The sequence below is a fragment of the Nipponia nippon genome, unplaced genomic scaffold, assembly GCF_047370975.1.
Source record: "Nipponia nippon isolate SJK-2023a ecotype South Korea unplaced genomic scaffold, ASM4737097v1 scaffold_1, whole genome shotgun sequence".
Taxonomy (NCBI): Eukaryota; Metazoa; Chordata; class Aves; order Pelecaniformes; family Threskiornithidae; genus Nipponia; species Nipponia nippon.
In genome coordinates this window covers 77,387,495-77,414,989 of record NW_028262290.1, presented here as the reverse complement: position 1 = coordinate 77,414,989, position 27,495 = coordinate 77,387,495, and the positions used below count along the sequence as shown (strand labels likewise).

The following is a 27,495-nucleotide window of genomic DNA, read 5'->3' as shown; positions in this document are numbered from 1 at the left end:
GGCAGGCGGCGGGGGCCCGTCCCGCAGCGCCGCCGCCCGGCCGCGCCGCCCCGTCCCGCTCCCTCCGCTCCGCTCCGCCCCGTGTTGCGGCAGCGCGGGCGCGGGCGGGCCGGCGAGGCGGGCCGGGGGCGGTGACAGCGGGGAGGGGCGGCCGCGGCTGGCCGCGGGTGGCGGGTTGGGGCGCTGGTGGCCACCGCCAGCCCGGGAAGGAGCCACGGGTGCGGGGGTGGGCGTTGCGCGCCTGCATGGATGCGCGCGTGTGCCATCGCTGACGCGGCGAGAAAATGATATGCCGTCATACGCAGGGTTTAGTGCACAGGTATGCACGTGTGTATGGCACGTATGTAATGCAGATACATAAAAACTGTATGGTCATGCGTAAGGACATAGTTCCGTTTAAATGCATCTGTGTATATGTGCCTGCTGTGCCTGCATCAACCCACCTAAACACATATAATCACATATATAAACCATATACCTTTAAAAATCGATATGTAAACATGGTTAAACAATAGATAGAAATAGATACGTATGCATATATTTGTATGTATGTGTATTTCTGTATTTTTTGTGTTGGGAATGATGTGACAATCTTTGTTTCTTCAGCACAGCAAACATGCGTATCCCATCCCTCTTACACCTGCTCGCCTCCCGACTCTCTGTAGCACAGGATGGAAAAGCTAATTCCAAAAATCTCTCTCGCCACAGCCCTCTTTACCTTCAGAGACTGGAAAAAGAAAAAAAATGCAAATAAATGCTTTGAACTGGGGAGTAGTGAAGGCAAGGCCCAAAGCATGATTACAGCTGTTGTGCAGAGAACGAAAAGCAATGGGCGGTGTGTGCATATAGCAGCATTATGTTCCATAACACCTTTCCCAAGCAAACACCCCCTTTGCCAGGAGTGGCCTAACACACTGTCTCCTGTGGTTTTGAAGAGTGGCCTACGCTGGAAACGGACTGCCCTTCTGTAAAGATCTCCTGAGAAAATTGTCTGGGTTTCCTGAAAGTTATCTGCAAGGCACAGTATATTTTCACCAAAAAATGGGTAACTAACTGACTCGCTTCCAAAAAAATGTTGGGGTCGGTTGACCTTTCCTCTTCCTGTTACTTCAACCACTTAGTTTTACCAGTGGGTCCATGTTCAGCAGGTGACCGTTCACCGGTGACCAACTAGATGGCATGAAATGTAGTCTCTTTGCCAGGCTTTACAAATGGACCCAAATGATAGATCAGTCTGATTTACCATGGATTAAAAAGCTTGCTGTTTTTAAAATCAAGATCCTAGAAGTAGGATCATATTTGTTTTTCAAACATGGCATTATTGAAGGCTCAAAATCATCTTAGTAAAACCATTGAGAAACCTTCTTACTACAAGGTCGTTCATAATTTCATTTATTTTCTCAGTTTGTGCAACGCACACAAAGCACAGCAATAAGTATTTATTTATTTTAAAATCTTACCTAATAACGTAGCAAGAAAATCCACTGCACAGAATCTGTATTTGAGGAGGTCACAGCAAATGTAAAGTGAACGACGGGCCGCGTGGCATAAACGAGGAGGAGGAGGAGGCACCGCACGACTCCGTGGCCCAAGCCGGGCTGCGCTGCTGTTGGCTGCTGTTGGCTGCTGGGACCGGTGGGATGGCGGCACTGTTCTTCAGCTCCTTCAGGGAAGCAGGGGGTGGGGGAGTTGGAGGTGGTGGCCCTCTCCTCTTGCTCCCGGAAGGCCCTGTAGAGAAAGGTCAGGAGATATGAGTGGAGCTGACCCGCGTGTGATACCTGGTGCATCTCTCATTAGCCTGCTTTGATGAACAGAAAGAAGATGAAGAGCTGCGAGCTGACTGTCAATGACGGCCCAGGAAGCACCGATGCCACAATGCTGTCCTTGTTTGCTCCTGCCCTCCATGCTATTGACCTGCCCAGTCCAAAAGCCTGTCAGTGTGGTAACCTTTGGGGTTGCTTTGATCCTTCCCTGTGTGCAGATATGCGGAGTCTGTTGCAGGAGGTTTTTGCTAAATTTCCTACTCTGAGCAGATCTGCATGTTGACAGAGTGTTTCCTGGGAGGTCAGAAGCCCTGGGGAACGTGAGGTGGGTGGGCTGAAGCATCTGGGAATGTTCTGTCCACCTCATGTTCCTCTCCTACTTTCCTTCTTTGTATCGCCCACCCTGCCTGAGCAAATTGCAGGTTGCCCAGAGAGGTGGTAGATGCCCCATCCTTGGGAACATTCAAGGACAGGCTGGACGGGGCTCCGAGCAACCTGATCTAGTTGAAGATGTCCCTGCCAATTGCAGGGGGGTTGGACTAGATGACCTCTGAAGGTCTCTTCCATCCCAAAGCATTCTATGGTTCTATGAAATGAGGGACCTCCAGTTTATAGGACATGGCAAGTGTGTCTAAGCCTTCCCCTTGTAACCTTCTGGAGTGCCAGACACACTGCCCCCCCAAGCTATTGATGGCCCATCCATGGAGCTGGGAAATATCTGGAGTGCAGAGAAACTGCATGCAGACGTTTCGTGGCATGTGATGCTTCCAGGTAACAAGTAATCTGTGCTTTGATGGGCAAATGACTCGAGCAGGGCTTGCAGGGGGAGAAGCTAAGGCACAGAAGGAAATTCCTGTTCCTCTTGTTAGCAGATGGAGCAGGGCACAGAGAAACGTGATGGGACAGGTCGGGAGGCTGCTCCTGCTCTGGTGCAAAAGCTTGAAGTCACAGAAACTTCACCGGCAGCTTCAGTCCTGGTGGGTGGCCATGCAGAGCAAGGCGTTCAGTGGTTATCCCTGGTTGAATATCTAGCACAAGACAGGATGGTGGGGCACATAGGCTGAACTCAACCAGAATGCCAATTAGCAACTCGAGCCTTTACGCTGGCTACATTAATGTTTTAAACTGAAAGGTCTCTGCATGGTGTTCCTATGACAGTTGGCAGCAGGAGCCGCTACCATAAATTTAACATGATGAAAGTTATTTACCTGTCTCACATAACTGCTGAGGTATCTACCCAGCGGTGAAGCCATAAAAAAGAGCAAGGTCTCTGCAAGGGAGACCAGAGCCAAACAGCCCCTCCATGGCCTCGTGCCATTGTTTTGTAAAATGGTACGAGATTAATGATGGAAGCGATGAGAAAGCTGTTTCAGTGACATGGAAGGTGTAATAGGTGTGCCTGGCCAAACGATGTTCTGCTGTGACAGGGGACTGCTCTGATCACGCTGGAAGTAGTGAAATCTGGTACAATCTGTGTCCGTACTGTCCGCAGGGTAAAAAAGCTGACGTGATGTAGTGAACTCCTCTTTTTCATACCCAGGCTTCCTCAGCAAGGGATTAGTTGCTTAGTCCGGGATGGACTCTGGACAGCGGCAAGCCTTGAAGCAAAATGGGGAGTAAAGCAGCTTGCAGGGGAGACCCCTCATGTATCACCTAGACTGTCCTTATCCACATATTCATTGTCTGACAAAAAACTCTGAAGAAATTTGGTCCATGATCTCTTTACGGATTCCTCATCAATTCTTCTTCCATAGTATCTTACGTAGTAGAAACATATCTGTTAACTCTGTTTGTTATTATACATTCTCACCAGCTTGCCAGGTGCAGCAGTCAAACTGAACTAGCCTGCAATCTCCCAGACACGGCCCTCCTATCCTTGCCTTGGAGCAGGACTGGTTGATCCACTTACGGTACATAAAGACATCCTGGAGTGATGCAATGACTCCAGAATCAGGGAGGTAAAAGGGCATCTGGGTATGAAAAACAGGCTGACCTCTGGCAGATATTTCTCCTACGTATTTAGCTGGAGAGCTGCTTTCAGGCTCAGCCGTTGTACACTGATTAGTCAATCAGGACAGTGCTCAAAGCTCACGTCTAGCAGCAGCCCTCAGCTTCACGTGAGCAGACTGCAGCTGGTGAAGGGCATCTCAGACTCTTCTTGCAGTACAGAGGCATCTGTCACTAGCTGGAGATTCAGAGCTCTGAACTCCTATTGCAATACCAATTTGGTGGTGGTGTTTTTTTTTTTTTTTCTGGCAGGATAATATTGGCCAGTGATTTTCTCATTTTTACTGAGTTTGCAAAAAAGGAGTTACGTGGGGCTCAGAGAAAACCTCAGATGTGTATTGTTTACTTCCACTTAAATGCAGCAGAATTTTAAAGCCTGAGTGTGTTAAAAATGTTACTTAAATTGAACAAGTGCAATAGAAGCATTGCTAGGATGATTAGGGGAACAAAATGCACATCTTCTTAGGAGAATTAGAAGATCTTGTCTTGTTTAGTATAGCCCAGCAAAGAATGAACGGGGGTGTGGTAACACTTTATAAATATATTTGAGAAGTAAATGTCAGAGGGGGATATTGACTTCATCACATGATCAAATGGCTGTACAGTGAGTAATCCTGAGTACATTTGGTCTGGAAACGTAAAGGCTTCCAGCTATCTGATGAATGAAGGGCTCGAACACTCTCCTGAGCACTGGAAGCAGTAGCTTTCAGTCTTGTAGGATGGAGCCTGAGGAGCTTATGGACATAATTATACAACACAATAGAATAGGAAGATGCCTGAAGATAGAAAATCAAGCTTATATTATGAGTCCCTGGGCATCTGATGTGTCAGTATCCCCAAATGTGTGAGGAAACAGATTAGATCACTGTCAATTTGCATTATACTTATAATAATTCCATGCATCAGGGCTTCCACTGGAGTTAGGAAAGATTTTATTTTATTCCCCTCGATGCATGATTTGTCCTCTACTGGTCTTTTTTGCTTTCCTCTGCAGGTCTGCAGGTAGATTGTTATAGGTGGCATTAAAATCTTAGGGTTTATGTGTCCTGCTCATATACTCAGGATTAGGCCAGCCTCTAGACCTGGAACTCTAAAAGAGTTATTTACCTAGATCAGCTTGGTAGGCACCATTCATTTCCTTTGTAGCACGGGACACAGCCTCCTTCCTAGAATCAAATGGAGTTTTATTTAGCGAATCCTAGTAAACCTGCAAACGCACACTTTTTCAACAAGCAAGCTATTTATTAATCTCTTCCTCCTTTGCCTGACTGAGTTGTCCCAATGCTTACTAGTATCTCACTGGGCACCTTTGATTATTCAATATTTGTCTGCCTCCTTTTCATCCTCCGAAGTGACAACATCACTTATTTTTAAAAGGATATTCAGAGGAAAGGCATTTCCAGCAATGAACATCAAGAATGAAGAAAGACACAAAAATGTTCACTCCTGGAATGTAAAAGCCTGTCGAGGTGCATGTGCAGTCCCTAAGTTACTGTTGACACATCCTCCGAAGTTACCTTCCTCCCAGTGTCGGAAGTCCATCTGGCATTTCTAATCTCTTTCACTGAGTTAGATAAACAAAATACTTGAGGTAACCTCCACTCCACGGACATGATAAGCCCAGGTAAATGCAAAGGATACCTGGGTAAATGAATAAATGACCTAAATGAATAGCCATTATATCACAGGAACAGCTTTTGAGAATGAGTGAGGTAAACCATATCCCTGGAGATTATGATTGTCTATCTGGTTTTTAAGTCAGCACAGCACTGGAAATGTTCAGGAGAGGCTTTTTAAGTTCATGGTGTTCACCTTTGCGTATTGCTGCTTACTGACTAAAAGAGATTTGCATCCAAGAATTCTGAATCATGGAACTTCGTGTCAGAGGTGACCATCTCATATACACACAGGTATTTTTAAATTCTTGCACTCATACACAAATGCAAGAAATGGTCAGTAATCCTGAGAAAAGTCTTACTGTAAAGCAGAGAAATCACTCATAAATTTCTTCTAAAATAAAGGTACAATGAATCTTTTACCTTGTTCCACCTTCAGCCTTGACATCTTCTGGCCACATTTTCATCGTAAAATACCACCCTTACAGTCACTCTGTAGCTGCTCAATGAGGAAGCTGTATCTCATGGAATGGCTGGAGGAATGGCAACTATATGACGGTCACTCTACTGTGGATGCAAAAATTCTTGTTCGTCATTGCAGATAGTGACTTTCTGGATTTTCTGGCTAGAATTTCTAAAGGTCTGAGATCATGAACTTTTCTGAGCTCCTGCATATAACCAGAGAACCAGGGCCATCATTGCGGCCTTACAGCTCTCCTGCTTTTAACTGGGGGCAACCAGTATGCACCTGAGCCCTAGGTAACCCCTCTTTTGCAGTCTCCAGCTAGTGACGGATGGCTCTTTACTCCAAGAAGAGTCTGAGGACTGTCCTGCATCAGCTGCAGTCCGCTCCACATGAAGTTGAGGGCTGCTGCCAGATCTGTTTCGCCAGTGAACGCACAACGGCTGAGCCTGAAAGCAGCGCTCCAGGTGCTCCAGTACTCTGATGCACAGCACCAAAGGGACACACAAATGTAGCTTGTTACCAGCTCAGAGTGCTGGGTTAACCCCCAGCTATACAAAGGCACTAAGACTCTGGGTCACCTAAGTGATTTTTTTGCCTCAGTCTTCACTGGCAATCTCTCTCCTCAAATGTCCCGAGTCAATGGGCCATTTGATGGGGATCGGGAGGGCAGAGGTCCTCCCACTGTAAGAGAAGATCAGGTTCGTGACCACCTGAGGAACCTGAACATACACAAGTCTATGGGTCCCGATGAGATGCACCCCAGAGTCCTGAGGGAACTGGCTGATGTAGTTGCTAAGCCACTCTCCATGATACTTGAAAAGTCATGGCAGTCAGGCTAAGTCCCTGGGGACTGGAAAAAGGGAAATATTGCACCCATTTTTAAACAGGGTAAAAAGGAGGACCCTGAGAACTACCGACCTGTCAGCCTCACCTCTGTGCCTGGGAAGATCATGGAAGAGATCCTCCTGGAAGCTATGCTAAGGCACATGGAGGACAGGGAGGTGATTCGGGACAGTCAGCACGGCTTCACCAAGGGCAAGACCTGCCTGACTAACCTAGTGGCCTTCTATGATGGAGTAACTACACCAGTGGACGAGGAACGAGCTATGGATGTCATCTATCTGGACTTCTGTAAGGCCTTTGACATGGTCCCCCACAACATCCTCCTCTCTAAATTGGAAGGATATGGATTTGATGGGTGGACTGTTCAGTGGATAGCAAACTGGCTGGATGGTTGCATCCAGAGGCTAGTGGTCAATGGCTCGATATCCAGATGGAGAACAGTGACGAGTGGTGTCCCTCAGGGGTCCGTACTGGTGCCAGTGCTCTTCAATATCTTCATCAATGACACAGACAGCGGGATCGAGTGCACCCTCACCAAGTTTGCAGATGACACCAAGCTGAGTGGTGCAGTCAACACGCCTGAGGGACGGGATGCCATTCAGAGGGACCTGGACAGGCTGGAGAGGTGGGCCTGTGTGAACCTCATGAGGTTCAACAAGGACAAGTGCAGGGTCCTGCACCTGGGTCGGGGTAATCCCCAGTATCAGTACAGGCGGGGGGGATGAAGGGATTGTGTGCAGCCCTGCCAAGAAGGACGTGGGGGTACTGATAGATGAAAAGCTGGACATGACCCGGCAATGTGCTCTTGCAGCCCAGAAAGCCAACCGTATCCTGGGCTGCATCAAAAGCAGTGTGGCCAGCAGGTCGAGGGAGGTGATTCTGCCCTTCTACTCTGCTCTAGTGAGACCCCACCTGGAATACTGCATCCAGCTCTGGGGTCCTCGGCACAGGAAGGACATGGACCTGTTGGAGTGGGTCCAGAGGAGGGCCACGAAGATGATCAGAGGGATGGAGCACCTCTCCTATGAAGAAAGGCTGAAAGAACTGGGGCTGTTCAACCTGGAGAAGAGAAGGCTGCGGGGTGACCTTATTGCAGCCTTTCAGTACTTAAAGGGAGCTTATAAGAAAGATGGGGACAGACTTTTTAGCAGGGCCAGTAGCGATAAGACAAGGGGTAATGGTTTTAAACTAAAAGAGGATAGGTTCAGAATGGATATAAGGAAGAAATTTTTTACGATGTGGGTGGTGAAACACTGGAATGGGTTGCCCAGAGAGGTGGTAGATGCCCCATCCTTGGAAACATTCAGGGGCAGGCTGGATGGGGCTCTGAGCAACCTGATCTAGTTGAAGATGTCCCTGCTCATCACAGGGGGGTTGGACTAGATGACCTTTAAAGGTCCCTTCCATCCCAAAGCATTCTAGATGGATGTCAGTGTGAACCACATGAAGTTAACACAGGAAGATAGTCAACCCATTGAGTCCAACTTTAAAGGCAGAATGCTGGAATTTCAGTAATTTAGTCTCAAATACTTTATGGTGCCATCAAATAATTTTTGGCTCCTGAAGTTTTAAAACTGCATCGCAGACCTCTTGCTCACCTGAAGTGAGAGAAACAGGATAAAGTTCAATAGTAAAAAGTACAAAATGATTTGCTGAGGTGCAAATGATAAGGAATTTTTATGTAAATCTGGAGGAGCAGACAAAGAAAGAAGTGATAAAGAAAGAAGAGCGTGTTGGTAGAAGGGATAAAAAGGATGTGCTGCCAGAGTGATGCAGCTTTAAAAAAAAAAAGGCTGATGTGACTGAAGATGGCACTCAGTGAGGTACTTTCAGTGAAGACAGGGAAGTATTAGAACCTTTGTATAAGATGATGATAAGACCACATTTGGATCCTAGAACAACACACTCTCGTCTTTGATGCCTGCTTTTGCTTTGACACCGGTCAATCCTTTACCTTTGTGTTCCCTTAAATCTCACTGTATTTTCTCATTTTCCTCTTTACAGCACAGAGCCATAAGAAAGGTCAATTGCAACACATTTATCGATAATGAACTCTTCCTCCTTTTTCCTAAGATCTTTACATCAGCATTGTCATCAGAACAGTAAGAGACATGCTTTAGCTTCCTGTTTCTCAATGCCAATTATAAATCCCAAGCTACTACGGACAAAGTTCAAAAGGGGTGACAAAGGATTAGAGAAGCTAAATTCTTTTAAAAATAGATTAGTTGCAAGATTATTAGCGATGGCTCAGTTCCTTAAAAGTGAAGAGTGTGTATTTACATACACTGTCATACACTGTCTCCAGGAACTGTGATCAAGTCCTCACACCCTGATCTTGGAGAAGCTGCTGCTGCCACCAGCTGGTAGTTCACTGGTCCTTGGCTGGAGAGATGGATACGTAGCTTACTCAAAGAAGTCCCAGGAAGACAAGTAGGTCCTGAAGGAGGTCACATCTACAGAAAGTTACAGAAACATTGCTACAGCCCAAAGTACACTTTAGAATTTGACAAAAGGCAAGACCCGTATCATGTTAACAGGATCAACTGATGATAGCATTCACAGGCAGCAGTTATCCGTGGGCATGGCTAGAACAGCAAGAATACTCAATTCACAGCATCGGACATGCAACACTGGTCCTTTTTACGATTAGATGACATTCATGTGCTTCACCACTTAGGTTCCAGAAATACATTTTGGGGTGGCAGCTCCTTTGTACTCTGGAAGTAGAAATGGCAGTTCCTTGCATGCTTCACTGCTGCTTCTGCAGAGCCAATGTAACGAGGTATCTAGTGAGCACTGTGTTATATACCATGCAAGGAACAAATGGTTTGTCACCCCGTGGCTGCAGTCATAGATATTGTAAGAGAAGGGATTTTGCTCCATCTATGGGATCAATGCAGGTCAGTGGTCCTTTCCTGCCCACTCTGTACACATGAAGATGCACACAGAGATCATGGATTATCAGAAGCTGTATACTTAGTTGTAGATCGGCTGATGGGTTTGTCATTAGCAAGCCAAAAGATGGAGGCTTCTCTCTATTAGGTTTAGCAACAACAGGCACTTTCTCCTGCAATGTCCTCTACAAGAGGACAGTAGGAGCAAGCCTGTGCTTGAGTCCTGGAAGCACCAGGAGGTACCACAGTCACTGGGCTGCTGTGCACTTCAGAAGATGTTCACCAGGACTGGGATGGCTATACTAGACAGCAAATCTCAACTGGCTGTTTCATACGTGGTTGTTCCCGTGAAAGCTAATACGTTGCAATTAACTATATTAGAAGAAATCAGTAACTTCTTTAGTTTCTAAAGAATGCTGCTTTATCTAGATGTCTGAGACAGAATGGATGATCCCAGACATCCTTGTTTCCAGACTAAGATATGGGAAATAGAAACAGAGATTCTTCTTAGGTTTAAGACTTGCCTTCATAGCAGATTAAATTAGGTCTGTTGTAGACCTAAACCACAAATACAACAGTGGTGATGGATAGTGCTTGTTCTAAACACAGCTAGTGAGTCATAGCTGGCTATCACAGCAGAATCACATGCAACACTACTGCGTTCACAGTTTGCCTGACTTATGATGCTCAGTCTTTCTTTCCCAGTGAGGCCAAGCTCTCTTCCTCACCCATTGACATCAGCCTTCATGACCTCTGATTCTATCTGTGCTGTACCAGGTGTTGCTTACCTGCTCCAGCCATTTTCAGATACACGTGTAGACTGATTTCTGAACATCTGCAATCTCTGTGGCATATTCATTTGCTCAGCCATTCGTGAGGTGGCGACGGCCAGCAAGCCCCCAATGTGCACTTTATATTCCCATTGCACAAATGCAAAATGCAAAAATGCTGGTTGGCCATTTCAGATTTTTTATTTGTTGAAAGGTGTGCTTCTGCCGCTTGCAATACCAAGCCTGGTACTACCATTGCTGGGGTTGCCAGATCCAGAGAGGCTACATGAGCACATCTGATGCTGAACCAATGCTCAGCAGCATGGCAGCAATAGTCCAGCATAGGATTGGCCTCCTCTCCCTTTTCTCTACTCCTAGACTCTCTCTCCATACCTCTATGACACCACATACAAGATGCACAATCCTCCACGAACCCTTATAAAACCAGTACCTTTCCTACCTAAGACAGATAGTCTCTTGAAAACTCACTATAATTTCTGGCTTTCACCTGCTTTCCCTCAGCTCAAACAACATTTTGCTCCAGCTTCCCATGCCAGCCTCTGAGAGGCGTCCACCCACGCCCGACACAGCAGGATCTGGGAGCTAATGCCTACTGTGGGGCTTGGCTCACAAGGAGGTCCAGGCTGGGAGGGACATGGCAGGCCCAGCACTGTTGTGACTGCATGGGTGAGCTGGATGCTCAGATGTCATTCTCACTGTGACCACAGGAGATCAGGAGAAGGTGAAGGCAGAGGCTGCACCCTGAAGATAACTTCTTTCCTTCTCCAAGGCTGGACCACTCTACCAGCTTCCCAGCTTGGTCTCCTCTCACCCACTGCCAAACCTGGACAGACATTTTCTAGTGGGGAAGAGGGCTGCCAAGTGCAGGGTGTTTACTTCATCTTCATGGCATATAGTCATAGCCACAGAGCTGGACAGTGGCTTAAACTGGGTCTTCATCTACCTGCACCCATTCTTACAAATCTTGCCACAAGAATCATACATATTCTGAGCCAGTGCTGGCATTTGTATATGAAATGCAAAAGCATAAAAATATGTGAAAACCAGAAGAAGAGGATCTATCCAGGCTTCTAGGTAAGGTATGTTTATTTTTAAAAGTGTCTCTTAAGGCTTGGCCAAGGCCTCATCCCTATACCTGTGGTATCGTCCAAGGAGGCTACAACACAGTCTTCCACTGTGGTTCTGGTGGCAAAGGGAAGACAGAGAGTGGAAGGGTTGATGTCAACCCAGTAGCGCCAGGGTCTTGAGCAGGCAAGGGACCAAACAATTCCTGAATCAGTTTATATTATTTGATTACCTCCTGTTCTGAGAACAGATGGCCCCTTCCTCTTCCCTCAGCCTTTTTCTGGCACCAGGGTAGGCTGTTCCCTACCTATGCATGATCAGTCTTCTCTGTAATGGCCCCTAGGACACAGTGTCTCCTGTCTCTCCATCCTCTGGCAAACAGTATCTGCCTGCCAAGGTGAGATTAGGCAGAGGTTGCAGCTCCCTTTCAGAAGTGTCCGTGGAGGGAAGAGAATCAAGGAAGACACATTGGTCCCCAGCGTCAACACACCACAGTGAACTGTTGCTCATATTGATTTTCTCTGCCGACAGCTCCATCTCTAGGCCGCATTTTGTTTCAAAGGTGTTTTGCCTGAACTTACTGAAACCACATCCGAGAAGAACTGCTGGGGCAGGAGAGCCACCAGGCATTCCCCAAAGGGGTGGACATGGCAGTGCTCTGAGGTTTTGTCTAAAGACCTGTGCTGGGGAGCAGAAGGGAGGCAGTAGGCACAGAGAAGAGCCCAGCGATACGGTCTGTGAGATGGTCATCGCAAGAGAAGGCTTTTCCTGCTCTATCTTTTCAGCCTTCATAGCACAGAAAGCAGTCTGAGAGCCTGTGCTACTACTACAGCTGCCCTCTTGGAAAGTGAGGGACACGGAATGACCGTGAAAATGGTGGGTTTATAAGATCATAAGGGTGTACGTGGTATAGCCTGGGCCAGGGCTTGTGGAGACATGCAGAGACACAAGGCCAGTTGGGATAGTGTTGGACTAGTAGGCTAAGCAAGGCAAATCTGACACAATCTCATCCATACACTTTGTAAAAAGAGGACCCTGGAGAAATACCTTATGCCAGACTTCACCTGGAATTCGTCTCACATCAGACTGGTTGAATCACTCTGAAATTATTTTTGGGAGCAATGTAGCAAACCCGGTGATCTGCTCTTGGGGCCGTTCCTGAGTAGGATTTTGTTTGGCAATATTGGCAGCAGAGTTCCCAGGGGACTGCTACTGGCATAATTTAATACTTGTATTGATGAACTGGAGGTAAATATAAAATTGCAAATAAAAGAAAGAGCATACAGAAAGGCCAGTGAAGTGATAAATAGTGTGGAGGCAGACTAAATTGAATAGTTGTGTTTGTAAAATAAATGCATTTTAATAAAAACAATTTGCAAAGTCATTTGCTCCTTACTAGGGGCAAATCGTGCAAGTTCATGTAACTGGAGACTATATTCCCTATAGTGGCAACTTTAAAGGAAATTAGGGGTCATCATGTACCGGATCAGCACAAGCTTCCCATGAAATCTTGTGGCAAAGAGGAATTTTGCCGTCCTGCAGTGCACCAGCAGGAAAGGATACATGAGCAGCGCGAGGCATGGGAGAACAATGGGACCAATACCTCTGCAGAGACCAATACCAGATTTTGATGTGCAGGTCATCTTCCCTTTTCTGATGATATTGAAAAAATAGAAACACTGAAAAAGCTGAAAGTCATTGAAGAAAGTGATGTAAAGAGTTCAGTGTGTTTAATTTATCATATAGAAGTCTGAGAGATGATTCAATTATTTGATTAAAGCACAAAATAGGTATCTGAGAACAAAACTAACTGAACAATAAAGCATTTCTTCATCAAGTAGACAGAGGTGTGGAAAGAATCGATAGCTATAAATTACAGTCTTCCTCAGGCGACTTCTGTAAGTAAAACCTATTTAAAGACTGCATGCTGGACATGAACAATAAAGTATCTTTCCCAGCGATGCAGGCAGATTGTAAAGAGGGTGGGATATGAACACACAAGAGTGTGAAGAATGAGTTGAAAATTGAAAAGTTACTTGAACCCCCCCCCCCCCCCCCCGCCCCCAAATAATAGTAGAAAGGGAGTCTTCAGCTCAACGCCTGCCTGCCTCATAGTGCCTTTCAGGAAGGAATGCCTGTGGACAGGATAAGGTATACCAGAGAGCCAACTGGCTATAATTGTGTCCTAAGTGTCCACAGAACAGGATGGACTAAAGGAGCTACACGTTCAAGCCTTTTGCCCCACTGTGTTCTGAAGGCCCCCACAGCCTACAGCTGCCCGCGCACTCATATACTGTGATCGCTTTGCACCTGAGCCGTTCAGAAGTAGCTTGGAAGACCTGGTAGTCCCAGTTTGAACTGAAGGCAGCTTGCAGGCTGTTCTGGTGAAGGTGAGACCCTTCATGTTTGTCCTGGTTTCAGCTGGGATAGAGTTAATTTTCTTCTTAGTAGCTGGTAGAGTGCTGTGTTTTGGATTTAGGATGAGAATAATGTTGATAACACACTGATGTTTGGTTCTTGCTGAGCAGAGTTTACACTGGTCAAGGACTTTTCAGCTTCCCGTGCTCTGCCCGGTGCACAAGAAGCTGGGAGGGAGCACAGCCAGGACAGCTGACCCAGGCTGGCCAAAGGGCTATGCCGTACTGTATGGCGTCATGCTCAGCATATAAACTGGGTCGAGTTCGCTGGGGGGGGAGTGATCGCTGCTGAGGAATGGGCTGGGCATTGGTCGGCGGGTGGTGAGCAATTGTGTCGTGTATCACTTGCTTCGTATATTATTATTGTATTATATTATTATTATTATTACTACTACTGCCATTCTATTTCATTTTACTTCAATTATTAAACTGTTCTTATCTCAACTCACAAGTTTTCTGACTTTCACCCTTCCAATTCTCTCCCCCATCCCACTGGGGTGGGGTGAGTGAGCGAGCGACTGTGTGGTGCTTAGTTGCCAGCTGGGGTTAAACCACGACAAAGTTGATCAGGCTGAACCCTGTAGTGCTCGCTGATTCCAGCTTTTCCTGCAGGACATCCACACAAGCCTCAGGACTACTCCCAGCCCCAAGGCAACAGTGCCCATAGCTCCATACTGGCTGTAACCATGGCTCTGCACAACTCGGTTGTTTCAACGCTTTTCACCACAGGGTATAACTGTGAATGCTAAGTAATTTTTCTGATTTTCTGATTTGTCCTGGTTTCAACTCATGTGGGCATTACTTCCTTTTTTCTTGTACACCATGAGTAATAAATCTACCTTAGAAAAACAAAAAATGCCAGGGAAGGGCACAAAGACAGGAACACAGTCATCCGTTAACTGCTACAAAGGTACTCAACCAGCTTTTTAATCCGGACCACTGATATTCTTCCAGAATTGCTTTCAGGTACGTTTCAGGAGTTGGAATACAAATAAGGGTTGCTCCATGCCAGTTGGACTCAGTGCTGGAGAATGGTTCCAGGTCCGTTTCTTTTGCTAGCACACATGTGGTCTGGGATTCTTAGTAAATCTTACTACCTGGGATATTCCTATGCCTTCTGTCCTGCATCTCTGGTAATGAAAAAAGTATCAGTTGTAAATACAGTGCACTAGTTATTCTGAGTTACAGGGAAAAAAAAAAAGCAGCAATAGGCAAATCAGCCTTACTTGTTGGTATTATATAATGAAAAGAATGTTTTTCTAAGAGTACTCTCTCTATATATATATGTATTTCTCACATCTGTGGAAAAAAAAAAATCACATGAAGCTACTTGATAAATACTGAAAACAACTCTGCATTTCAGAAGAACTGATCTTAATTTTGCTTTAAATGACATATGGCAACAATATGGATGCAATATAAACTGAGTCTGATGAATAAGATTAATACTCCAGAGGAAAAAAACAGATAATTCTATTCATTTCTCAGCATATTTTTAAAAAACAAAATTAAGAGTTAATTCTTTATGGGATATTAAGGGTACTAGGAAGTAAATGTTTCAGTATTGCAGATCTAGATGAATTGTCATTACACTATGGAAATAATATTCCTGTCCTGAAACATATATATAAGTTCTTTTCTGTGTCTTGCTGACCTCCTTGGAGCCAGAGTTCTGAGAACAGACTCTGTCATCCAATATCCTTTACCATCAATAGAAAGAGTCTCACGGGGCTCAGTTATCTTTGGATCAGGTCCCAGAACATCTCAAGATCTACAGGACTTGGAAGAGCAAAAATTATTGTATGAACAAAATCCTGATCCTGCTGCTTCTTAGATAAATAAATTTAGATGATTTCAGTAAGGCTGAGATCCAGCCATGATGCATAAATGCATCATCATGCTAATTTGTGGTAAGACATGTATTATTTCAAGTCATTAATGAGCAAGTTGCTAAATACCAAATCTGTATGGAAACTATAATTACACCTCTTATTCAGCTGAACAATGGGATTTTTTTAAGTGTTTATTTTATTGTATCACATTCTTTTTATGCTGTAAAATGTGAAAACAGAGCATGCTTTTGAGTGAATCAAAAAACATCCTAAACATAAATACCATCAGCCTGATACATCAAGAGCGGGTAAATGGTATTCTCTGTGCTGCTCACATCTATCTTCCCTGCTTCTCTTTTGCTTCTCTTCCATTGTAATTAAAACAAAGAAGGGTAGCTGGCTCATAAAATGGAATTCTTAGGCAGGTGATGCTCCCAGTTAATGACCTGAAATTTCAACCTCCACTTCTGGGTCTGCAGAATGAGGGAGAAGTGATTGGTGGATTAGATACAGTCACGCAGAAGAAAAACAGTAACAAAGTCAAAGACAGAAAATGAGAAAGACAGAAGGAGAGAAAACATATATTGTTGGAATGCAATGTGTTTTATTTTCTTTATTCACTTCTTCCACTTTATTGGCCAGCAGCAGAAAACAGGAGCTGGGAGGAGAATCACAGTTACAGACATGGACAAACAGCAACATTTGTTGCTTTTTGTATTTCTGAGAAAGTGAATATACCAGCACTTTGGGTAATTAATCTTAAACACCACATTGGGCCATATTATACTGGAAAAATCACTTATCTGGAGTATATATACCACCAAATATGAAAACAGTGAGCTGAGCTTTTTCCAGACTGAAGGCCATATAAACAGTCTCAAATCAACCTTTTTGTGCTCTGCTTGGTGAGAAACCGCTATGCAATCTGTCTACATCCTACACGGCACAGGCCATTCTTTGACAATTCAGGCAGGCAGGACCTCATAACAGTAAGCACGCAGATTCAGAAAAAGGCTCCATGTGGGCCAGTATCCTGTGCTCGGCATTAACCAGAAGGAAACGCTAAAGAGCGAGGACAAGAAAAACATCTGTGAGACCACTCCTGACTGCTCTCCTGGGCTTGGACTACATTTGGTTCATGGGATTTCTTGAGCCAGGTGTGGTTTATCTACCTCTCCGTGACTCTCTCTACCAAGCATTTGTCCCATTTCCCCTTCAGTCCAGCTAAGCTTTTGCTGTCCATAGCATCCGTTGGCAAATAATTCTACAAGGCTGCTAAACCTTGCATGACAAAAATCGCCTCTTTTTGCATGTTTTGAAGCTGTGTCCTGTTGGCTTTAATTTGATGGCCCCTAGTTTTTGTGCTGGAAGTCAGTCTAGGCTCCAGACCACTCATGGCTTTGTAGATACAGCAAAGTATCAGTCATAGCTCTCATCAGTGAGCTCTCTCTCTCAAGTTGAAGGGTCCCTGTCTATTCATGTTTTCCTAGTACAGAAGGCATTTCACATCTACCGTCATCTTGGCAGCCCTTCTCTGACTCTTTTCCAGGTCTACTCCAGGGAACCAGAGCTGCACACAGTACTCAAGGTTGGGGTGAACTGTGGATTTATGCAGCAACACAATGACGTTTTCTACTTTGTTCCCAAATTCCTTTCCTAACAATTCCTAACTCTCCATATGACTTCTGACCACTGCTGACCACTGAGCCGATGTTTTCATGGAACTTTCTATTGCGATCCTCGAGTCCTGCTCCTGTATGGTAATCATCAAGAGACGGTGAATCTTCATGTGAAACTAGGATTTTTTTGCTTGCTATATGCATTGCTTTACATTATCTGTCTGAATTTCTTCTGACACTTTGTTGCCCAGCCACCAAGCCTTTTCAGGTCCTTCTACGGTTTCCTACAACCTCTATTCTTCTTTACTCCACTAAATAACTTTCTCATAAGCCAATCTTCTCATTGCACCATCTGATCTCTTTTCTGGGTCACCTATGAACACATTGAATGGCACAATTTTCAGCCCAGTTCCCTGTAAACCTCCTCTGGGAACGATTCTCCCCTGCAAGAATTAACTGTTTCCCCCTATCCTGCATTTCCCATCTGGCAATCAGTTCTTTATTCAGTCTAGGATTTCTCCCCTTATTCCATTGCTTTAGTTCCTTAAAAGACTTTGGTTAAGGATTTCACCAAAAGCTGATGGGAAATTCAAGTACATTGTATCAATTAGATCACTCTTATCTACGTGCTTGCTGACCCCTTGAAAAATTCATTAGAGGTTTACAAAACAGGATTTTCTTTTACGTAATCTGTGCTACTCTTCCCAAATGGGTCATATTGATCCACATGGCCTCTCATTCCATCCTTTATTACAAACCCTACTTAACTGCCCAGTGCAGATGTCCAGCTTACAATCCAGTAATTGCCCCCTCACTGTATGGAAATCAGGGTAGGAGTGCAATATGGTTACTTACATCATGAACCACGAAATTTTATTTCTAAATCTTTCTGTCTCTATGTACCTATTGATCGATTGAGTTATTTGTCACCCTTCCTTTCTTCCTTTCTCTCTTTCTCTCGTTCTCTGTCTCTTTCTTTCTTTTTCTCTCTTTCTTGCTTTCGCTTTCATTGGAATAAAAGTTTCTTTGTTTTATTTTTTTTTCCCTGAACAGGAAAACACTGCCCAAGTTGGTGATCATAAGAAAAATTTAACAACTGGTAATATATTTATAGCAATTTTTAATCTTAAAAGCACTGTACACATTTACCTGACGATATTCATTAATCTAACCTAACCAGCCTAGTAAATATAGATTTAAGATGAGCTGGATATCTCTACATTTTTTGTTAATATTCCATTATTTTTTTCTGTCAGATACTACCTGAGTTAGATGTGGGAATGAACATCTATCAGATTTCAGTCATCACAAGCAAGCTAGAAGTCATATTTTCTCAGTTCCAATAAGCTAGAAGTCATGTTTGCTCAGTTCCAACAGCCAAAGGCTTTCCCACAAAGAGGAAGGAGAGTGAGTTTTAACAGTACCTCAAAGCCCATTTTTGTTACTGAATTTAAAGCAAGTTATTCTGCTCTGTACTTCTGCTGAATGTGTTTGTCCATAAGCAAAAATGGATATAAAGCAACTATTTTGTTTGAATCCCAACCTCTTGTGCCTGCAGAGCCACGTCTGACACAATTGCATGTATTTAGACTGTTCTTTCAAAATTCGGCCCCCCTGTTCCTCATATTCGGATCTTTTCTGGTAAGCAGACCATATTCTACATTCTTCCTTCCAAAATATTAGAAAAAGCTATTCTGTTCCTCAGACCAAGATCTCTCATGTGATCAGTGCAAAGTACTTGTATTAAAATCTCCTAATCCCAGGACTTCTGCTGTCCAGAGTATGTTGTGACAACTATGGAAACAGGATGGTCAGCAACTGCTGATCAATAAACAATAGATTTATTTTATCATAGGATGACAATACTTGTCAAGGCCTAGAACTGATTAATTGCTTTTTGCAGCCTGGGATTGTTTTTACAATTTCACATTTGCACAGTACTGTATTTTCCTTAATATTTAGTGCTCTTTTCAGTCACTTGCTTTTTAATTTTGGGTTAGCATACTTAATCATATGAACTCCTGAATAGTGCTTTATATTTAGCAAAGACCCAGCTTTCTGTTCCTGAACTAGCATGGTAACCCAGAACAGAAACTGACCATTAGAGGGTTTTTTACATTTTTTTTGTTGTCATTTACATCATAAATGGAAAATATAAACTAATAAAAAGATACATCCAAGAAATTAAGAATTGCTGCTTTTGATGGTTCTCATTGTGGAACAGAAATGGTCGCAAGTTGTAGCTACAAATGCATAAAATACATTAAATCTGTTGATTGAGTACCGTATCTACGTTAGCTTAGTTCTTATTTCAAATACTCATTCAAATAATTCATTGTGAATCAAAGCATCAGATTCTTATCTGCTGTAAACTGACAGCAAATTCCTTTTAAGTCAATGGTACTTTGGCGGACACAAAGGGCTGCCTTTTAGTTTTAATTGACATTACTGGACTGATCTTCTCAGATTCAACTGAAAACAGACATGCTGGAAATAAGCTGTTTATAAATCATACAGTTATTGTGATGTGCCACGAGAATTTTAACATGTCAGATAATCCTCCCCCAGGGAAAATGGTAGCTGGATTATTTAATATAGGCTGATATTTTGCCATTCCCCAGGTAACTCCATTGTGTTTTTTACTATCAAGTGAACTTCTGTCTGCTACCGCTTCTGTTTCTTACAGAGTTTAGAAAAACACTCATTATTAGTAGATATAAGACAGGTGGGGAAGATAACGAGCCCTTATCGGATTATCAGTCACTGGTTCCTCCGCTTCTTTTTGTGTGGTATGCCAAACCCTGTCTTCCCATTGCTCAAGCAATACTTGATTTCCGCACAAAGTATAACAGCCACAGGCACTGACCGGACCCCGCTGCGAAAGATATCCTAGCCGCTGGGGTCAAGGCTTCTCGGAGGCTCTGATCCTTGTGGGTCAGAAGGCAGCAGCCTGGGGCTGTGGACAGCGAGGCAAGGAATTTAACGAGGAATTTGACGGGATGCAGTGAAGTGACAGGACAGTCACAGGCAGCCCCGCCGACAGTAATGGGCAGCACGGGAAAAAGCATGAAGCCGCCTTTTTGAAAAGCTTTCCAGAAGGGAGTGGGCTCTGCACTGCAAATGGATCAGGACCGGAGTTCAGCCTCTGGTACGGGGTGGGGGTGGTGAGCGAACTGGAGCCAGGCACAGGTTTTGAATGGGTCTGAAAATGAGGAACGATTTTACCTCTGTGCGACACAGGAAGGGGAACCACTCAAAAGCAGAGAGACTCCAAATGATGGTGTAAAAATATAAGCAATGTGCTAATATTTGTTGAGGACGGAGAAAAGGATAATTGTTGGAAAAACAATGAGAGTCAATTATAGCAATTTTATAGGGGTGGGCTGGGAGGAAAGGCTATGTCTCTAAGAAGTCAAGCAGAGAGACACTTCAAGATCTAGATGCAGCAGTCCGCGTCTGGCAGGCCGTAGCGATTAGTAGCAAGTTTTCAAGTCCCGCCATTTTGAAAGGGGTGCTGGCAATTTTTTCAAAGGCGTTATTTATCCCATTGTGTGCTTCCCACTCCACTGGGGTCTACTGAAAGATTCCTAGAGATGTTATATGGTGACGAAAGAAAGGAAAGCAGTGCCGAGGGCTACTGAATGATCCATATTGTCAAACTCCAATTATCTGGCATTTATAAAAGTTGCTAATTATAATTTAGCATCGATTACCTTCAGGGTAAAAAATATTTCTCGTTACTCACGATCATGACTTTGATCAATCCAGCGCGCCCCAAGCAAACACTGACTTGTGCAACTTCGCGTTTATAGATCTCGCTTTTTGCCTTGAACTCGTTTTCCCTCTGCCGCGCCACCGGCGAGCTGAGCGTCCTTCCATCGCCCCAGATGCGCCATTCAATTACGCCGTCAGGAATGACACGCTGTGCTTCAGCTGAAGGCGGGCGGGCCAAAATTCTCATATTGCCCTGTGGTGGGTTTTTTTTGGTATTTAGCACGTGCAGATGCCGAATTTGCGCTGCTTCCCCCACTCCCGCCTCGAACCGACCCCGCTCCCGCCGCGGCCGCGGCGGGAGCGGGGTCGGTTCGAGGCGGGAGTGGGGGCGAAGGGGGCGGGGCTTGAGCCCGATGGGGCGTGGCATTGGGCGGGGCCAAAAACACCGCCGCTCCGCCTCCCTCCTTCCGCGCATGCGCGAGTGGCCGGAAGTGAGGCGGGGGCGGGGGGAAGGCGGCCGTTATGGCGATGGCGGAGAAGTTCGACTCCCTGGAGGAGCACCTGGAGAAGTTCGTGGAGAACATCCGGCAGCTCGGCATTATCGTCAGCGATTTCCAGCCCAGCAGCCAGACCGGTCTCAACCAGAAACTGTGAGGGGAACGCCGCTCCGATACCCTTCTTCCTTACCAGCCCGGGCCGCGGGGGGGCCTTGCCGCCCTCTCCTCACCCCCAGCTTGGTGCCTCACGGCACCGGAGGCCCTGGTCGTCGGGTCTGTCACCCTTCAGAAACATGGGAGGAGCGGCAGGGGGTTTCGCCGGGGTCTCCCTCGCTGGGTTTCTTGTCGCTGGCCTCGCAAACCGGGGCAGTACGCTCCTGTGTGGCTAAAACCGACCTGTTTTCTTTTTCCAGGAATTTCATGGTGACGGGCTTGCAGGATATCGACAAATGCCGGCAGCAGCTTCACGATATCAGCGTGCCCTTGGAAGTTTTTGAGTAAGTAACTTTGTACCTGGGAGGAAGGGTGCTGTAGTCGGTGCGATTTGAGGTAGCGTGTCTTTGCAGTGTGGATATTTTTCCTCGAGGACTGCTTGTTTCTTAAACTCCATCTTCTGCATGCTTCACGAGAGTGTGTGCAGGCAGAAGAACGTGAGAAGTACCTTTAGCCTGTGAGAAGGCAGAAGGGTAAGAGAAGTAATAAATTATACACCTACATTCGAATAACTTTTTTTATTTATGTTGACTTTACATATGTAGGCAGTAATACAGATTCTGCCGAATCTAGTGATTTAGTAAGTAAACTTTCATTTTGGAAATACACTTTTACACTAGGTTAGAACCAGGATTTAAAGTTGCAGGTGAAAATAAATTAGGCCAGTACTTAAGTGTTTATATTCACTAGCGGCAATCTTCTTGTTGGTAGAAAATAGAACATTAAAAGCAAAGTCATGAATGTAGAGGGAGAGCTGTACAAGACAGCTTTTACGATACAGCTGACAAGTTAATTTACTAGTGTTTCTTCTAAGTCCAGATGTCACTGGTTTGCTGTATTCTGGTGTATTACTGGCTATACAGGACTTCTTTCAGTTGGGCTTTCACTCTATCTGTAAATCTATGATGGCAACCTTAAATGTTCTATTTTCTTTATTCAGTGATGGAATTTCCTTTAGTCAGGCATGTGTATTGCAAAGCAAAAATACACTTACAGGTTTGCCAATACAGGTGTGTTAATTTTTACTCATTACTATGGTATGTACGCTTCCTCCTGATCCTTGTATTGCTGGGTGCCGTATTCCTATGTGCTTATTGCTCACCATGTACTAACTAAGCTACTTTATGGTTAGTGCCCTTTCAGTTGCTTGGAAAAGGACCATCTTTCTTCATTCATGTGTACTTATTGCCTGTGAGGAGCCAGGTAGTTATATTTTTTTTTTTTGTTTGCTTTTAATACTTTTCTCAAAGCTCCAGGCTTTCTGGAAACAAAGATTTTAAAACAGGGTACCAAGACAGCTGTTTGCTGGTCACGGCCTAGTCCTCCTTGAGCTGTCTTTTGAAAAAGGCTGAGTTAAACTTTGTTGCTACTATTATCTGAAATGTGCCTTTTAAAGAACACAAATACAGCAAGGTGAATAATTCTGTACCTTGGAGAACATTCTAGTAGGAATATAATGGTTTAGGTAGTATCTTTTCTATTTTCAGATACATAGATCAAGGCCGCAACCCTCAGCTTTACACTAAAGAGTGTCTGGAGCGAGCTTTGGCTAAAAATGAGCAAGTAAAAGGAAAAATTGACACAATGAAGGTAAATCAGAAGTAATGAAAGTACTAATGTAATAATGTATTTGATAAGTTTTTACTTTTCTGTAAATATGTGGGGGTTTTTCACTTGTGCAGTTGTTAAATTCCCTTATTAGGTGATTTGTATTAGGAATTGCTCTGCATCCGTGTATCTTAATTCATGCTAATGCAGCCTGTTCTGGAAAGGAAACTTGTAAGTCATCCCACAGTTGGAGATGCAGATGTTGCTATGATTTTATTTTGGTTAAACTTGTATGTAGCATTACAGATATTTTTGTCGTTGTTGTCATTTTGAATACTAGTGAGTACCTCGCACTGTTACAGATCTGTAACTGTGATGTGTGTAAACTTAGAAATAAGCAAAACGGAAGGGGTATTTTTCCAGTCTTGAATAGATGTTAGAGTATTAAAATGTCAAACGTGCTATATAAGCATGAGTTAATCTTTATAAAATTACTTAAAATGTATGCCAGTGTTTAGGGTTTTCTGAACTTGTACTTTCACCTGGCATGAACGTAAGCATTCTGCTGTAGTGTTTAACTGCTGTAGTTACTGCTGTAAAATACAATCAGAAAAGGAAGTTTAGCGAGATCTGAGAACGGGCTCTGTGTTTTAGAACGTTCTTTGCCATCCTCCACACTAATTTTAAGTTCAGCCAATTTGTGCTGCAGAATGCAGAGCTATCTCCGTATGTTCTAAGCTGTTCTTTCTTCTGATGTGCTCTGTGCTTGTAAAAGCTGTAGGAAGAATTATGTGTTTTTAAGCCAGGTATGAGTTCCTTTTTGGAGGTGGAGGGGATTCCATATCAAATCAAGAGGACATGTCCTTTATCAGCTTTTCTTTATAAAAGTCAGGCAGATATTGATGCACCAGAGTTTACCAGAGAGGTCCAACTACTTTGTATTTCTTAGGTGAAAATGCTAGTTAATTTATGGGAAACTAAAAGCATTTCAGTTTGCCTGGTGCTTTCCTAGCAGATTTCACTTAAGCATTTTCTGTGAATTTTGTAAATGTAACTTCCTGTGTTTGTGTGTGTGGTTTTGAGGATTTTTTTTTGGATACCATTCTCTTAGGTCACTGAAATGTAGAACTGTGTTGTATACAAACATTTGCGTTCATCAGATAACACTGCTTGATGAAATCTAAATAAATTGTGCAGATGATGTATATACATTTTTTTTTCTCTCTCCAGAAATTTAAAAGCCTGTTAATTCAAGAACTCACAAAGGTGTTCCCCGAAGACATGGCAAAGTACAAAGCTATTCGAGGAGAAGATCCTCCTCCTTAAGTTGGCCTTTGGTAGCTCTAGAAATGTCAATTCTGTAAACTGACGCCACTCTATAAAAATATTGATTGGAGAGAGGGGGAATCCAAGCCTTCATAACAACTGTGCTAAAAATGGCAGCGATGGACTGTAAAGGAGCTTGATGATTGCTGATGGTCCTGGTCTGAACCTACTGAATCTTCCTGAAGACTTTTACTCAAAGGTTGCAGTTGAAACTTCCCGTGGTGATCTCTTCTTTTCCTGAAAGGTTTTGGAGATACAGTTGCCTGCAGGTCATGAATACATAGCATTTCCCACAAAGTGCATTTCCAGAGCAGAAAATCATGGGTTTTGTCTTCTGAAAAGTGTGCTCCAGTATTGTGGGCTCATCTGTTTTTTAGAGGAATGTATTTCTTATACTTGATTATTTTTTCATTTGTAAACTGCTTTTTTTTTTTTTTTAATTACAGTACAAACAATTGACTGCTTTCATCTTGCCAAATTCTACTGAACAGGAGCCTGTGCAGGGCTGCAGTTCTTGTGTCTCATAATGAATTGCAGCCGAGAAAACCTTCAGATATCTTTGTTTTACTCTGTGAGCTGCAGCGCAGATGGCTGAGGACGTAGAAAGTGAGCATATTTGGGGACCTGCTCCTCAACGATGTTAGTATTTTGTATAGTATTTAATGTAAGCTTTTGTTTAATTCTATTCATTTTCTGGAAACAGGTTGTTGAATAAAAATTTAAATTCTGATGTTTTTCTGTTGTATGCTACTCTTTGGAGAATGAACTGAAAGATGTGAAAAATAGCATATTCCTCAGTCTCACAGTGATAGAAGTAAAATGTGTATCAATACTTGGCTGTTTATATCTGTTTATAAGTTTGTATCTGAAGATAATGTCAACTTGGTGTTTTGGTTTTGTGGGGAAAGCTTCCCTTTTAGTCCCTGAAGCAGGAGATTTTGGGGATCAGCGATTGTCACCTGAAGTGTTTCTGATGAGCTGTGAGCTCATCTGTGAGATCTGTAACTGTTCATCCGTAAGGTAGTCCCACCATGAAGGAGCACGTTGGGTTCGCTGCCCAGGGGTGTAGTGCATGCGCAGGAGACTGGTTTTACAGTGGAAGGAAAGGGACCTCTCTTAATCCTGGGGATTTGTGAAAGTTGAGCCGTTTGTGCTTACATTTGTCCTTCCAGATGTAACTTGACTTTTTTTTGCACCAGCAAATGAATTTATTGTTTTGTTAACTTTCTTTTAGTTGCTAAACTTAGTGGTTTGGGGCAGGAGCACGCTTGCTTTTCCTTGTATTTGCTCCTCCACTAATCACTCTTTTTCCCTTCACAACTTTACTGTACTAACTTGGCAGAAAACGGTGATAAAGAAAAAGCGCCCCGTGTTTTGTGTTTTGCCCTGCCTGGGTTGCCCCAGGTCCCTAGGAGCTGTTGAAGCCAGGCTTGCGACTGGCCAGTGGGATGTAGGCAGGGCACGAGCAAAGAAGCTAAGAGTGTGTTTTGGGTGTGTATTGTGGTGGGAAGCAGAGCTTGAGAGCAAAAACATCGGCAGCAAGCAGGTGAAACTGTGTTTGAATAGTAGTTGAGAGAGAGCGTTTATGGGATGAGAGGCCAGTAGATACTGGTCTGGATACTGGAGTGTTCTGGCTCCTAGCGCCGACACCGGTTTGTGTCAGACTTGGCGGAGTAGCACACTTAAAACCTGGTGCTTCCAGGAAGCCTTATTTTTCTGTCTACCTCTCATTCCAAAATATATTACTCTGGTTCTGCAAATTCTCTTATAAATTAATATTAAAAAAAAAAAAGTAATTAGATAAATAGTCCTCGCCATTCGGATTTTTTGGATCTGTAAACTTCACAGGGTGAATCCCCTAGTGCTTTAGAGGATCCTTGGTAGCTCTAATTCTTGTAACACCAACTTAGGAGGAAAAAAAAAAATGAAAGCATTCTAAAAACCAAATGAAAACAAACACATAGGGTTCCTCCGCAGAGGAAGCTGGCGTTTCGTTTGCACGCGGACAGACCGCCCGGGGCAGCGCTGGCGCAGGCTGACCAGACTGGTGGTAGAGTCTCCAGCTGTCTTGGGAGGTTTCAAGGCTCGCCTGGACCGGGCCTGGGGCAGCCTGGCCTAACCTGGCAGTTGGCTCCGCTTGGAGCGGGAGCTGGGCCAGGTGAACTCTAGAGGCTTTTTCCAATCAATATGATTCAAGTAATAAGAGTTTGTAAGTACAAAAAGGATAAAGAGTAGGGGCTAAAATTGCTGAGAGAGAAATTTGGATTAGGCGTTATAAAACAATGTTATTGTGAGGCTAGCAAAGCAATGGTATAGTTTTCTTGCTGAGTTTCCATGAGAACATTCAGGAGACATTTGCATAGTTGATCCTGTCTTAAAGCAGAGGGAGAAACAAGATGACTTCTTGAGGTCCCTTCCAGCCCTTTTTTGATCATAGGATTTTGCCATTCAGGAAAAAAAAAATCCATATGGATTAGCGTAAAGTATTTCTTGAAAAGAGAGCAAGGATGGAGAGCAAGGTCAAGAGGCAGTGGACCTGAGGTGTAACGAAGGAAACATGATGGACAGAAGGAGTAAGTTCTTTACTCCGAGACCCATTTAGCACTGGAACGGGTGCTCAGAGTGGCTGCAGAATTGCTGCCCTCAGACGTTTTCCCATCTTCCCTGTGCAAATCCCTGAGCAATCAGACACGGCTTAAAAGTTAGCCCTTCTTGGGGCAGGCAGCTGAACTAGGTAACCTGCAGAGGTCCCTTCCAACCACTTTTTTTTTTTTTTTCTGTGATTCTATTATCTTACCTTATCACAGTGAAAGGTTTTTGACTACTCAGTCTCAACACTGAATTTTTTTTTTTGTTGTTGCAGTATGCTGCAGATGATAGTAAG

At 44.1% G+C, this 27,495-nt stretch overlaps 2 protein-coding genes across 3 annotated transcripts; one reads left to right on the top strand and one right to left on the bottom strand.

The window, feature by feature from the left end:
- Positions 1–327: 327 nt before the first annotated feature.
- On the bottom strand, positions 328–21,330 carry LOC148057428 (uncharacterized). The gene is made up of 5 exons (XM_087736777.1): positions 21,059–21,330; positions 5,810–5,953; positions 4,878–4,936; positions 1,461–1,728; positions 328–727 (listed from the first exon to the last, which is right to left on the bottom strand). Exons 2-4 carry the CDS (start codon positions 5,851–5,853, stop codon positions 1,511–1,513), a joined length of 321 nt encoding a protein of 106 aa, XP_087592903.1. The 5' UTR covers positions 5,854–5,953; positions 21,059–21,330; the 3' UTR covers positions 328–727; positions 1,461–1,510.
- A 189-nt stretch (positions 21,331–21,519) lies between these two features.
- On the top strand, positions 21,520–25,345 carry MED10 (mediator complex subunit 10). Of its 2 annotated transcripts, XR_015699744.1 has the most exons (5): positions 21,520–21,677; positions 21,938–22,021; positions 23,225–23,327; positions 24,516–24,880; positions 25,058–25,345. XR_015699744.1 is itself a non-coding variant. In XM_009472063.2 (4 exons), exons 1-4 carry the CDS (start codon positions 21,550–21,552, stop codon positions 24,609–24,611), a joined length of 411 nt encoding a protein of 136 aa, XP_009470338.1. In that variant the 5' UTR covers positions 21,520–21,549; the 3' UTR covers positions 24,612–25,345. The 2 variants fall into 2 exon arrangements, 1 of the variants encoding a protein (XP_009470338.1); XM_009472063.2 differs by having other exon boundaries at positions 24,516–25,345.
- Positions 25,346–27,495: the final 2,150 nt, after the last annotated feature.

What these genes read in the sequence shown, in the direction of transcription:
- LOC148057428 (XM_087736777.1), bottom strand. Translation starts at nt 5,853, where the DNA reads ATGAAAATGTGGCCAGAAGATGTCAAGGCTGAAGGTGGAACAAG. An exon ending in AAGGCTGAAGGTGGAACAAG is followed by an intron (nt 4,937 to 5,809) that starts GTAAAAGATTCA and finishes ATTTGATTCTAG; the next exon opens with GAAGGAGGCTGTGTCCCGTG. An exon ending in TGCCTACCAAGCTGATCTAG is followed by an intron (nt 1,729 to 4,877) that starts GTAAATAACTCT and finishes CTTTCTCTACAG; the next exon opens with GGCCTTCCGGGAGCAAGAGG.
- MED10 (XM_009472063.2), top strand. Translation starts at nt 21,550, where the DNA reads ATGGCGATGGCGGAGAAGTTCGACTCCCTGGAGGAGCACCTGGAGAAG. An exon ending in ACCGGTCTCAACCAGAAACT is followed by an intron (nt 21,678 to 21,937) that starts GTGAGGGGAACG and finishes TTCTTTTTCCAG; the next exon opens with GAATTTCATGGTGACGGGCT. An exon ending in GAAAAATTGACACAATGAAG is followed by an intron (nt 23,328 to 24,515) that starts GTAAATCAGAAG and finishes TTCTCTCTCCAG; the next exon opens with AAATTTAAAAGCCTGTTAAT.